The 14662-nt window shown below is 33.3% G+C and overlaps 1 protein-coding gene across 1 annotated transcript; it reads right to left on the reverse strand.

Moving 5' to 3' along the window:
* Positions 1-7434: 7434 nt before the first annotated feature.
* Positions 7435-14357, reverse strand: LOC116005596 (ribosome biogenesis protein NOP53-like). The gene is made up of 13 exons (XM_031245838.1): positions 14070-14357; positions 12883-13057; positions 10523-10695; positions 10372-10420; positions 10254-10279; positions 10026-10106; positions 9820-9930; positions 9626-9708; positions 9172-9291; positions 8958-9080; positions 8555-8621; positions 8335-8414; positions 7435-7742 (listed from the first exon to the last, which is right to left on the reverse strand). The coding sequence occupies exons 2-13, from the start codon at positions 13049-13051 to the stop codon at positions 7736-7738; spliced, it is 1089 nt and encodes a 362-aa protein (XP_031101698.1). The 5' UTR covers positions 13052-13057; positions 14070-14357; the 3' UTR covers positions 7435-7735.
* Positions 14358-14662: the final 305 nt, after the last annotated feature.

Below are 14662 nucleotides of genomic sequence, written 5' to 3' on the forward strand. Positions count from 1 at the left end.
CATGACATTTGTAGAACCATTAGTCTAAAAAGTATTCATTTATTTTTATATTGTTATTAGACATATTAACACACTGTGATGATTCACATTTGGCATTAACCAGAGCTAGGATCAGAGCATATCAGAGCAGTTAGTTGTGATTTTATTAATTGTTCAACTTTTTTTTTTTACTTTTTTCAATTCAAGATAAATGTTTTTAAAAAAATCCTTCTATATATTAAAGCCATAAGATTTTGGCCAATCAAATGGCTGCATTTTCCCGCCCATTGGAAGCTATGTCGTTTGTTTGCGTAAATGAAATTGCTTCATTTTCCCGCTCACTTAAATCTACGTCGTTTGGAACAATCATGCTTCTTTTTTTGTTAGGAACGGATTACTTAATTAATGAATTAGTATTTAAATTGTAATTAAATACTACCATCTTTTCGGCTTCCCAAGTTATGGGAAGTTGTTATAAATAAACTACAACTGTTATATAGCAAGGCAATCCATCATACTCAAACTACATAAATACCATATTACATACATTATATAAACCCTAATCATATCATTATTACATACAATCATTATGATTTCGAAATTGAAACTGCACGCATGTGTATTAATCAGTAGGACGTTTCATTATCCGATGCCTCGAATGGTTGCATCTTATGGTAAGTCTTCATACCCCCAAAACCTACTATAAAATGGAACACCTTCCTCCAACCTTTGCTAGGTATCCTTCAGTTTTCCGGTTTGCATACCTTACAAAAAAATGTCAATGTTGTATATTTTAGCAAAAGACATTCCCCCTCAATCCTACAGAAAAGCAATTCGTTTGAAATTGATTCGTACGTACATCCTATCGTACGTACATCCTACCTTCAGGTAGGAACAAATCTGCTATCAAGAGTCAAGAATATTTTTTCAATGACATTGAGGTAATTTTCATTCTATACTTGCTGCCAATTAAACTGCTAATATTTAGTAAACTTTTAGTTTTTTTTTTTGTATTTTTGTAGGGCACATATGTTTATGCCAGTATTCATGCTGATTTTATTTACCAATTATCAAGCCTACTAAAAGAAGGTAAGGTTTATGCTATAAAAAACTTCGCGGTCGTATCTTACTACTACCAATATAAGACTACACAACATAAATACATGCTGAAGTTTAATCACTACACAACTATTGAGAGACATAGGAGAATGACATATATTTTGATAAGTTTCATGTATAGAATATTTACTTAAATAAAAAAAATTCAATGTGTGCTTGCCGTATATGAATGTCTCTATCCATTCATTAGAATATGTGAGCCAATGTTTTATAGACCTAGATAATATTTAAAAAAAATCATTTTTCATGTAACATTTTTGGAACCCTTTTTCTTTTCCTTTCATATTAGAATTATTATCATAACATTGATCTCTCACATTTGTAGAACCATTAGTCTAAAAAGTATTCCTTTATTTTTATATTGTTATTACACATATTAACACACTGTGATGACTCACATCTTGTATTAATCAGAGCTAGAATCAGAGTATATCAGAGCAGTTAGTTCTACTGCTTCTCTTCAACTTTTCCAACTATTAAGTTCTTAATAGGATTAATACGAAATAAAAGGCTTGGAAAATCATTTCTCCTATGTTTCTCAATAGTTGTGTAGTGATTAAACTTCAACATATATTTATGTTGTGTAGTCTTATATTGGTAGTAGTTAGATACGGCCACGAAGTTTTTTATACCATAAACCTTACTTTCTTTTAGAAGACTTGAGAATTGGTCAATAAAATCAGCATGAATACTTCATAAACATAGGTGCCCTACAAAAAAAAAAAAACTAAAAGTTTACTAACTATTAGCAGTTTAATTGGCAGAAGTACAGAATGAAAATTACCTCAATGTCATGGAAAAAACATTCTTGACTCTTGATAGCAAATTTGTTCCTACCTTCAGGTAGGATGTAGGTACAAATCAATCTCAAACGAATTGCTTTTCTGTAGGATTGAGGGGAAATGTCTTTTGCTAAAATATACAACATTGACATTTTTTTGCAAGGTATGCAAACCGAAAAACTGAAGGGATACCTAGCAAAGGTTGGAGGAAGGTGTTCTATTTTATAGTAGGTTTTGGGGTCTGAAGACTTACCAGAAGATGCAACCATTCGAGGCATTTTATAGTAGGTTTTGGGGGTCTGAAGACTTACCATAAGATGCAACCATACGAGGCATTTTATAGTAGGTTTTGGGGGTCTGAAACTTACCATAAGATGCAACCATTCGAGGCATCGGATAATGAAACGCCCTACTGATTAATACGCATGCCTGCAGTTTGAATTTCAAATTCCTAATGATATGATTAGGGTTTATATAATGTATGTAATATGGTATTTATGTAGTTTGAGTCTGATGGATTGCCTTATTTATAACAACTTCCCATAACTTGGGAAGTCGAAAAGATGGTAATATTTAATTACAACTTAAATACTAATTCATTAATCCAAAACAAAAAAAAAGCCTGATTGTTCCCAACGACGCAGGTTTAAGTGAGCGGGAAAATGAAGCAATTTCATTGGCCTTCTATGTTAACAAATCCTTTACGCAAACAAACGACGTAGCTTCAAATGAGCGAGAAAATGCACCATTTGATTGGCCAAAATCTTTTGGCTTTAATATATAGAAGAATAGGAGAAAGGGTTTTCCAAGCCTTTTATTTCGTATTAATCCTATTGAGGACTTAATAGCTGGAAAAGTTGAAAAGAAGCAGTTGATTGGTAAGCTGTCTTACCTTTTTTTTTTTTTTCATATACATGAAACTTATCAAAATATATGTCATTCTAGATGTTATTGGTAGAGTAGTTGAATTCTATTCTCCTAAGGATAAGGTTATTGCTGGTTTCCCCACACAGTTGGTTGATTTTTTGATTGAAGACTCCAAGTAAGTTTCTAAATTACTCAGACAGTCTAGATGATTTCATGTTTTTTTCCCATGTTTTACACTGTTTTACTACGTTGTTTCTGTTTACTTAGGGGAAATCGTATAAAATGTACATTATGGAATGAACATGTACCTTCTTTTATGCCATTTTTCAATAACCATGTGGATGGCCCTTTGATCATTTTGCTCCAACTCTGTCGTGCCAAGGTGGTTGACAGTAAGTTCACTTCACTGCCATCATAAATGAAAATATCACAGAGATTAGTGCCACTGTTTATGTTTACTGATTATTCTGTATTTTTTTTAGGTGAGGTTAGGATTTCAAGCTCATACACTGCTACCAAAGTGTTATTCAATTTGGACTGCCAGGAATTTACAAATTTTAAAAATAGGTAAGATCATACCCCTAAAATCAGTTTTTAGTTTTATTATATCTAAAATTGTGTTCTTATAATTATTTCTAAATAATTAATAACTAATTAATTAATTCAACAGTTTGAAGGCTAATTGTAGCCCACTCAAAAGTATTTCAGTTGTTTCTTATGGTCACATCGCCAATAATTCCCAAACACCTATGGTTGTAAGCACAATCAGAGATTTGTATGACAGAGCTGAGATATTATTTTATTAATTATTAAGTAATAAGTAATTACTAAATAATTTATTAAGCACTTTGTTACACCTAACTTCATACTTATGTAATTAAACTTTGCAGGAAGGTTATTTTTTTGTCCCAGGGACAATTGTTTCAATTGAAACTGGAAAGAAATGGTTCTATAACTCTTGTAGATCACCAGGCTGCTTTAAATCCCTTATCTTAACAGAAAGTTACTTATATTGTGAAACATGCAAAACTAATTGGCAGGAAGGCAATCTGAGATACAGAGTTGTTGTTAGGGTTCTAGACAAAACCAGTGATGCACCTTTCTTATTGTGGGACAAAGACTGGATGTGTTGAACTTTTAGGCATTACTGCCTATGACTTGAAAACCAAGTATTCTATGGTAATTTTTTATATTAAAATCACTAAAAACAAATTCATACTACCTGTTTATATTATACTAACTATTTTTGTTTCACAGAGTAAGATGCATGTTCCAGCTCAGTTTGATCAGCTGCGGAACAAATCTATGATCTTTAAACTCAATCTCAAGCATGAACATATTAGGAACCCAGCAAAGCCCATCCCAGTCTTAAATGTTATGCATGATGAGGAATTGGAAGCTCAGTACTGTCCATCCATGGTGGATGATCATGATTAATTATCTAAGATGATTGAAGAATAAAGAGATCACCTAGAATCTGATGTAAATTACTCTATTTTAACTTAATTAGATTACAATTTTGATTGTTAGGTTATTTTTTTTTATTCGTGTACAGGAGAGTGAATCAGGTGATGAGGCTATAAGTTCTTCAATGCAACATGACTTAAGGCTAAAAGGTATGAACAAACCTCAAGATGAAGTTGACACAGGTGCTATTAAGAGATGCCTACTTGACTAATTCTCATCAAGTCAAAATTTGAAGAAGTCTAAGCCAGTTATGATCAAGCAGGAAAAAAAAATTAATGGGACATACACAACTATTGGATTCTGTCTTACTCATTTTGTTATTCTAAACTGTTTACGAACAATTTTTGTTTTGTGTGGATGATATGCACTGGAATAGTGCATTGCTTGGTTAAAGACATTATGCAGTATAACTGCTTTTCTATGAGAGTTCTATTCACATTTATTAATGACATTTGGTTTCATTAGCAGTTGACTAACGTAGTTGAAAATGCAGGTGGCTATGTATTGCTAAATATTTTTATTACTTTCTTTTGTTTTCTTTGTTTTGAATGCAGAGTTACAGTTCCAGGCAGAAGAACATGTAGCTACTTTTTTTAAACTTAGTTTTTTAAACTTTCATTATGAGTAGTTAACAGTACTTTTTTATGTGTACTATTAGCAGTTAATAGTACTTTTTTATGTGTAAAGATATTATGTACGTACATTTTATTATTTCCTTAAATAAACATGTAGCTATTAGCAGTTAATAGTACTTTTTTTTTATGTATAAACAGATATTATGTACATTCTATTATTTCCTTAAATAAAAACTTTTATTTATCAGTTAATAACAGCTATCATTTTAAACAGATACACTCAATCTAACTAATGAAAAAGTACAAGCTAAAGTTCATCTGTAACTTACCATGAATAGATGAATCATATTTTACTCTTCATGTTGGGTCCTTCCAGTGCTCTCCATTCTCAATGACCATTTCTATCTTAATCAATATTCTGCCAAAAGAAACAAAAACGATTAAATTTCTTAATTATGCAAGTAACACCCTAACTTTAATCCTTCTATAAAACCCTACACTTTAAATTCTTCACTGCTATGACCTCAACTTCAGTTGGGCTGAAATTCTTGCCCAAAATATCAAAGTTTTTATTATTTGGTATGATTAATCAGTTAATAAAATTTTCAGTTATTATATAGTTTTTTCACTTTGTTATTTTATTTGTAAACTGTAAAAGTACACTTAGACTTTTTCACAACATTGATTCTGTCAATAAAGTAAATTCTTGCTAATGTTCACTGTTCCTTGCAATCAATACACACTCGGACCATAAAACTGTTTGCCTTCTTAACATTCAATGAAAATTACACTTCTCAATATTTAAAATCCCAAACAGGTAATCATTTTATTGAAACACATGCTTTAAAACACACTTCATGAACTTCTTCTACACCAGTTTTATTATTTTACAAAAACAAGCAACCAACACAAGTACTTGGCTAGATTCAAGCAGATAATTACATGAAGAAATTAACAGAGTCATGTGTTATAGGCAATAAACGCAGAGGAACAACCAACAACAAAGGTATTTAGCCTCTACTCATGCTATGTACTATCTATTTTTATTGTACAGTTTATAACCCTAAACTACATGATTAAGAACTCATCTTTCTTTGTACTTTTGAGCTGGTAGCTTTAGCTATAATTCTCTACTGGTAGCTTCATCTGTTAGGAACACAACATAAGAAAGACATAGTTCAAATTTATACATAAAGTTAGGTTAACCAATTAAAGCAGTACACAATCACAATAGACTATACTCAGCTTTTAGCTATGATAATAGATGACTGACAGATACCCTCGAAAAGGATAATTTACTGTGCATGCAACCGATTACAACTTCAAATAACCCTAGATAGAACTTCAACGATTTGAGGAGGCGATTACTACACAGATCTGTAAAAAAACTCGATCAAGATCCAAATTTCTCAAAAATTGTGTTAGTTTATCTGGAATCAGTAGCGAGAATCAAAGAACGACGGACTAAAATTACTGGAATGTGCCAAAATCTGATAGCCATTAGAGAACAAATTTAGAATGAGAGTTGAAACTCAGTGCTATAGAGTTAGGAATACTTATTTGGGTTGAGTTTAGGGTGCTCGCGTTTGACTGTAGCTATTAGAGAAATAGGGGAAATGCGCTGGCATTGTGAACCGATCTCCATTTCCTTTATATGTATGTTGACACTTGATAGAGTTGCTCCAGCTAACAACTATTTATCAAACACCTCCGAAATCTTTCAAAATAATAGTTGACACTTGATAGAGTTGCTCCATGCCTAATTTTCAATGTCCAAACTCCAAACACGTTAAAATTTCCAAATACAAGATAATATCCCAGAAGTGATTTAAAAAAAAAAAAAAAAACAGAATTCAAATGTGCTCCAATTGAACATCACTGATTCACTGCACCAGAATTCTATAAACTAAATTTGCTCCAATTGAATCACCTGAGATCAAAATAACACAATCATAATAAAAGCCTAAATAATAATTAAACTGTAAACACATTTAAAACTTTTGACAGTTAACCATTTCGACAGTAATTGCCAGTAATTGTCCTTGTAAACTTGGGTAAGCATTGGATAGGCAAAATTAAATTAAATATACTAGTAATTGAGTTAACATCCTTATTGCATAAATTTAACAAATAAAAAGTCGTTTAAGACTAAATCGAGAAAAATCAATTAAATAATTTAATAAGGACATAAAATTATCATATCGAGAAAAATCAATTAAATAATTTAATAAGGACATAAAATTATCATATCAAAGGCAACTCCATTTTATAATAAGACATAAAATTATACTACCACCATCCCATTTTGTTTGTCTAATTCGGTTAACGAGACTTGACTGAAGTTATTTTTAATTAAATTTTTCATAATATTAAGTTTAGAATTAGTATATAAAATTTATATATTTAGAAACTACATTAAAAGTACTATTAAACACAAAAAATCAAATTTAAAAATAATTAAAAATTATTAAAGAAAATAAGCAATGAAGAAAGAGTTGGTTTGACCAATAAATAGTAAACAGGACAGGTAAAATGGGACATAGGGCGTATCTCAAAATGTTATTAGTGGCCTACACATTTCAAAATGTTATTCCGTATAAGATAACTCCATTTTATATGATAAATAAAAATAAAAATATAGAATAGATAGACCACCAAATAAATATATTGAATTTTATCCAATTTGAACTAGTAGCCTAGACATTTCTAGTATACTTCAACTAAACATTGTATTATGAAATTAAGAAATTTTGACAAAAAATAATTAAAACCCAGGTTTGAGTTCCAGTTAGTTTACTTTTAAGCAACAACACAAACTTAAGTAAATATTGTCAAAATTTTCAGCTTCATAGTCTCCTTCAAATACGTGCATGGGAAGCTCACTGCTGAGGACTTCAAACAACCTGCCAATGTAGTTATTCACCCTGGCATTCCATGACTTCACAATCACTTCCTGAAAATTAAATTTGAATTCCAAAAAGTTAGCATAAAACATACACACATCATAGGCTCACAAGTAGACTTGTGAATAGGATTCATGGCAGTAATGGCGGTAAATGGAGGCCTCTAATTGTAGTAATATGTAAGGTACAATGGATGTGGAGGAATATTCGAAGAGAATTGGTGGGAAAGATGGTCAAATCTGTTAAACTCGATAAAAATGCTAGAACTCATGCCAAGAAAATGATGGATAGGCCCACACGGACTTAGCTAACTGGTTCAGTAGAAAAAATGCAAAGCTCATGCTAAGAAAATGATGGATAGGCCGGCACGGGCTTAGTTCACTGGTTTAGTAGGCAATATTTGGGAGAAGAGACCAAAGTTCGAACTCAGCGGCAACAATGTAGGGATTATGCCCAAAGTGGGAAGATCCCTAGTGCGCACCGGCATTTGGACTTGTCTACTGAGCCATTGAGCTACCGTAATCTCACATGCTCTGTCAAGCCAGGGGTATGGGGGACCTTAGAGTTGGGGATTCAACCTTTTGGGAGAAGAAGAAAAGGATTGATAGACAGAAATACGACTAATCAACAAAGTCAATTGACCTGGAGGTCTTCTTTGATGGGACAACCAGTCCTCTTTTCTCCAGGCTCTTGAATCGGTCCCTTGCAAGGGTGCTACATCCCTGTTTGCAACAGAATAAAACAAAAAGCGTGTTGAAAATTTTTGTCTTCAATCTAAACTAAATGTCAAAGTTTCAATAAACTTCAAATAAATCAAATATCTGACAACTTGTGAAAGTATAATGTGAATCAAAAGCAAAACCTTTAGTTGACGAAGGGAACCGGTAATCTCTTCTGATAATAATACTTGAACAGGAGCAGGTTGAAATCTGAGATTGAGATGTAGCAATTAGATTATATATACTGCGGGAAAGTGAAAAGAAAAGAAATGTATCTGGTTTGATTATCATTTTTGAATGCCTAAGCTAAGACACAGAACTCCCAACACAATTAAATGTGTGATGAGGGAAAGCATGCCATCTAAAAGTGTGAGTTGCAATAATCCATGATGACCATTTAGAATCATCCACAATGATCATTTCAGGCCCCAAGATTTCTGAAGACCACTTCTTTTAAAATCATTCTAAGATAGTAAGCCCTGGCGCCCTGCACCTCATTCCCCCCCCCCCCCAACAAACGGGGCCATAAACATAAAAACACCATACTTGCGCTTCCCTAGACGGGGTGGACAAGATTTTAGTCTTTCTTGTTTAGCAACAACACGGCGGAGATGTCTTTTCTGTTTCTCTTCATCCTCTTTTGCTATTTCTTGAATGATATCTGACAAGCTGCAGAAGAAAAACTTCTTAGAGACAATAAGATTATGTGTACAAGAAATCAATCCACTAAGAGAGATTTGCAGAACCAGCTGAAATATACCTGTCAATTTCTTTAGAAAGGTTCTCCACCTTTTTGGCTTCTGCTTCAGTTCTTAACTGTTCTTTGCGTCTAGCCCTCCTGTTCTTCTCAACTTTTGTCACCAATTTCGTCTTTTGCAGCCTTCAGAATTGTGATTAAAAAAAATGAATTTCATGAGACTTATGATTCTATACTTCTACGGTTTTAGGTAAATAATGTTAATTTCAAGTGCATATTAAGATGCATCATGACACATAACATGATACTTAGACTGCAAATTCAATTTTATGATGCATCCATGCCATGAATCAGCTTGAATGAATAAGTAAATTTTCAACCCTGAAATTTGTATCCTTCAATCTCTGTAGCATGTGAATAAATTCTTTATAGATCATGTTATGTTATGAGAAGATAACAGTATAACACTTGATTAACAATCATATAGTAGATGTATAAGCAATCAAATGAAGCAAACCTCTTCTCCACATCCAGGTTTCCATCTTCAATCAGATTTTCATCGTCATCACCACTCCCGTCATCCGCATCAAGGAAGTACATCTGAAATAACGGCTTGTTAGACAGTTTTGTAAAGGGCACTGAGGGAAGTGAGCAAATGCAAATTGCAGATGCTAAGTTCCAATAAACAGGAAATACAATAAATTCACTAACATTTTCTTCATCAACTATTTCTCCAGGAACAGTTAAAGGAACAGGCTCAGGCCCCAACTCATCCCGATAAACTTTCTGCATTTCATCTGCAACAGCAGAGGCTAATGCATCCTGGGTACACAAAGAGATGAATGCATAATGTAATAATGTACCATAAATAAAACCAATGTCAGATAAAAATGTGAATATCAGATATCAAAAATAACCTGGTGGCTTTCAGAGGGAGGATTGAATGAGCATCCTGGTGGATCAACTTCCACAGCAGGTATAATAGAAGTCACCGATTTCTGCAACAAGGAAAGAGTGACAAGCACCCCCACCACAAGAAGAAAAGAAGAAGAAAAAAAGAGGAAAATAATTTTTGGAATGAACATCAATCTTCAAAATCAAAAGAATTTCTCTAAAAGTAATGTAACAATGAAAACATTATTTACCCTTTTTGTTTTAACAATCTTTTCACCTACAACAATACAATGCAAATCTCAGTCTTGAAAGACATATTAGGATGAAAATAACAAATCATACATGGGATTTCTAGTTAAAGATGGATACCTTTTTCATTCCATATGTCAACAAGGCCAGAACCTATGGCAGCAGCATCCTAAATCACATAAAAAAGCAGGTCAACAAAGATCATAGAGGTACAACATCTGATGGGATTGGGGTCTATAAATCCAGCAAAATCAGTTCTTGAAGTTCCTACCTTTTGACACTCTTCAGCAGCATCTTTGGCCTTTTTAGCATCTTTACTTTTCTTCTTTGACTTCTTTGTAGTTGAAGATGGTACTGGTTGAACAAAAGCATTTTTCTGCAGCAAACTCTCAAAATGAAGTACTTTATCCCTCTTTTTTTCAATTTTGCGCTTGGCTGAAAGATCTGAAGTGTAAACATAGACATATTCAATTCACCACCACCAAATAGAGGAGGTAGAATGTTAAGGCAAAAAGTTCATTCTTTAGCAGTGTCATACTTCAGTTAAGACCCAAACAAAAGCACATGCAAATAGGGGTGAGCAAAATAACCGGACCGACCGAAAAACCGATCACCGATAACCGAACCACCCGAAATTTTTGGTTATCAGTTCGGTTTCGGTTATACAGTTCAAAAAAAGTCGGTTATTTCGGTTTTTCGGTCGGTTATTGGTTTTGTTAAAAAAAAATCGATAACCGACCGAAAAACCGAGGCTTAATTTATATAAACAATGAGGTTTAGTACCCAAACTAAGTCTAATAAATAAATAATTCCAATAAATAATCCCAAACTAAGGCAAAAAATTTATGAAGTTGGTTACTGTGACTGTGACTTGAAGCCATGTTTAGGTTTAGCACTGTAGTAAGCAACATGAACATGCAATAACGTAATTTACATGGGTAAGTGACTGTTTGGTCTTAGTAATATCTCTAGTGTTAGTCAAAAAAAAAATGAATGAAGCTTTGGACCGCTACATATATTTGGCTAGCAAATCAAAAGTCCATATCTAAAATTCTCAAGTAAAAAACAGTACAGTGAAGTTTTCTTTTAATTTCAATAAAAAACATAAACATGCCTTAGTAAGATGTAATAGTAACCTGGCTAGATATTAGTATTGCATTAGTGGATTTGACTTTAGCTTTATCATGCATGTAATGACGAAGGAAACCACTGTGTAATCTGGTACAGGAAAAAACTAATTTAATTGGCTATGGATGGTTTAATGTTCAACACCTAGAAACCCTTCCAACCAAGATTCAACACATATCCAAGGACTCTAAATCATTTAATGTGTAGAAAGTAGAAACTACAGACTACAGAGCAAACTTTAATTCTTCTTTTAGGGTATGTTTGGTTGAGTGGAAAATTTTTTCCATGGAAGTTGTTTTCCTTAAAGTGGAGGAAAATATTGTTTTGTGATGTTTGGTTCATGGAATTCATTTTCCAATGGAAAATGAATTCCTCAAATTTGAGGAAAACAAAATCCTTGGTTGGACCAAGGATTTTGTTTTCCATGGAGGATGGGAAGAAAAATTGGTATGATTTGACAAATTTATCCTTTGTGTTATTTTCTAATTATTATTACTTTTATTAATTTGTAGCGGCATATAGGTCTTTATACACATTATTTCTTACCATTTTAAATCCAACCAAACAACAGAATTTATCTTTCCAGCAACTTCTTTTCCATCAACCAAACAACATAATTTATTTTCCTGGTAACTACTTTTCCACCCTTAGTTACACTCTGTCGGTTAAAAATAACCGATCGAAACCGACCGATAACCGTCGGTTTCGGTTATTTCGGTTATGTATATGAATCGGTCGGTTTCAGTCGGTTATATGGTCTCATAATATTTTTCGGTTATTAACCGAAAACCGACCGAAACCGACCGACGCTCACCCCTACATGCAAACAGCTAATAATGTGAGGATGTGATGACATTTGGCCAAGAAATTTGTGGCCAAACTTTGGTGCGTTCATTTGGAGTTGCACCAACTGGACAATTAGTCTTTCCCACCATCTTCTGTTGTGTCAATTCAACAACCAAGATGATATTTCAAAAAATTATCCCCAGTTCCTGTTTAGCTCACCTTCCACCAGGCTAACTAAAGCAAAGACATAGGCCACTAACATATATTATAAACTACTACTATCTATCCACCAGCCAATATAATTATAAAGTGATCATAAACTTCTCATTTCTACAAACTTTCAACACTGTTTCAGTGCTAACCACCTCTGACCCAAACTTCAAGTAGTACTTTAAGGACCAAGACTGAAAATCGAGGATTACTTAGCATCATATCTTTCAATTTTAAAACCACCCATCTAGTTGAGCTCAAAAATCTAATAATTCTAGAAAAATCATAGCTTTACAGAATTAAAGAAACTCAAAGTCAGCCACTTTACTCCCTCCCACATAAAAATTGTAATGTTGTAATTTATTCAGTCATTAACATAGTTTAAAGTAAAAATACCAAATTTCAAACATAATCAATCAGTTTTGTAATACAAATGTCATGCGGACATATATCAGCATATAGATTGAAAGCTTTCTAGGAATCTGAAAATAAAAGAAACAAAAATACCTCTTGACTTGTCAACATAAAAGAGGGATTCACTAGGAACATCAGCCAGAGAGCCGCCAGAAAGAGCATCTTTTGTGGAATTGTCGAAGAAGTCTTCAATATCTTCGGTGCTTATGTTGGCTCTCCATGCCTTCTTTCCCTTTCTGGAACTCTTGGCTCTTTTCCCCATTGATTGCTGCAAGAGTGAATGGAAGTATAAGGGTTTTCTGTATTGATGGGAGAAGCCCTGGAATATGTATATACTCGTAAAATAAAAGAGGTTTACATCACCAATGTAGTTAATAATAGGGATAAAAATAGGTCAGGCCGTCGGCTGACCTACATGTTATAGCCTTTTTAATGGATACGTATTTGTAAAAAAAAAAATTAAAAAATTAAAATTAAAAATATACCTAATACAATAATACAAAACTAATATATAAGTATATCACCACAAATCCATAAATCGCATTACAAAATTACAATCAATCAATAACTACAAAACTATAAAAACTATGTTCATACTTCATAATACAAAACCCAACAATAGAAGTTCACAATACAAAATCCATCAACACAAGTTTAATAACCATAAATTAACACGTCCATAATACAATTTAACATACTAACATAGTAACATCTAACATTGAATATTTGAATATTATAACAATGATAACAAACGTTTCATAGCAGCCGCCGGCACCGCAGGCCGCTCCCGCAACAGCCGCCGCCGGGTAGCGACCTGCCCAGTGCCAACCTGCTAGTCTGCTACACTGCCTAGTGTTTAGTACTGTTTTTGGTTTGTTTGTTATGTAATGTATGTGAAATTAAATTACTTTAAAAATGACAATATTGACAAGAATAAAAAAAACAATTAATATTCAAAGTTCATAATCATTACACACATCACTCCTTCGCTTAATTCAAACAATTAACAAATAACAATAAACAAATAGCTTAAATTATTAATGAATGCTACTGTGAGTCTATGAGTGCTGTCCAGTCCACTGTCCACAAATAGCTTAATTATATAATTCAAACAATTGTACTCAAAAAAAATAATTCAAACAATTAACTGGATTAACAATAGCTTAATTAACAATTTAAAAAAAAAAAACAAACAAACTGTAATTCACAATTAAATAATCCACTGGATGTCGTACACTCTTATGGAGTTATGGAGTTACAGCTTAGGAGTTATGGCTTACCTGAGGAGGAGAGGAGGCTGCCGTGGACCACGCTTGAGCGGCTTGACTCTGGAGTGGCTGCCGGCTGGACTCTGGAGTGCGGGACGCGAAGACCTGGAGAGTTGGTAGTGGTCGCAGACTAGCCGGACGCTGAACCGCTTGAATGCGAAGTCGCGAACACCTGCTGGTCGCCGACTCGCCGGAGAGCTGGTAGTGGTCGACTGGTTGCCTTCGACGCTTCGACGCAGAGAGGACAGAGGAGAACTTACGAATTACGATTACGAGAGGGAATGAGGGATTTTAGGGTTCAGCACTTGGGCGGATGGGGTTACTAATGTCATTTAATTGTATGTTTTCTATGTTTTTCCTGTTTGAATTATAGTAAATAATTGTTCAATAATCCGTGCGATGCACAGATAAATTTATATATATATATATTTAGATAATAAAAATAAAGATAAAATTATAAAAAATTTTAATATTGAACGTGTACATTTATTTTAGGGAAAAAAGTCAAATACACAAATTTTACCCAAAAGCGCAATTAAGCCCTCGAACATTCAAAAAGTTCAATTAAACACATGAACTTGTCATTTTAGTGCATTTAAACCCAT

The sequence above is a fragment of the Ipomoea triloba genome, chromosome 15 (genome assembly GCF_003576645.1).
Source record: "Ipomoea triloba cultivar NCNSP0323 chromosome 15, ASM357664v1".
Taxonomy (NCBI): domain Eukaryota; kingdom Viridiplantae; phylum Streptophyta; class Magnoliopsida; order Solanales; family Convolvulaceae; genus Ipomoea; species Ipomoea triloba.

Excerpts from the sequence above, each read along its gene's own strand:
- LOC116005596 (XM_031245838.1), bottom strand. The coding sequence starts at position 13,051 with ATGGGGAAAAGAGCCAAGAGTTCCAGAAAGGGAAAGAAGGCATGGAGA. Across the intron at positions 10,696-12,882 it reads TTATGTTGACAAGTCAAGAG|ATCTTTCAGCCAAGCGCAAA; the intron begins GTATTTTTGTTT and ends TTTACACTTCAG. Across the intron at positions 10,421-10,522 it reads CTGCTGAAGAGTGTCAAAAG|GATGCTGCTGCCATAGGTTC; the intron begins GTAGGAACTTCA and ends TATGTGATTTAG.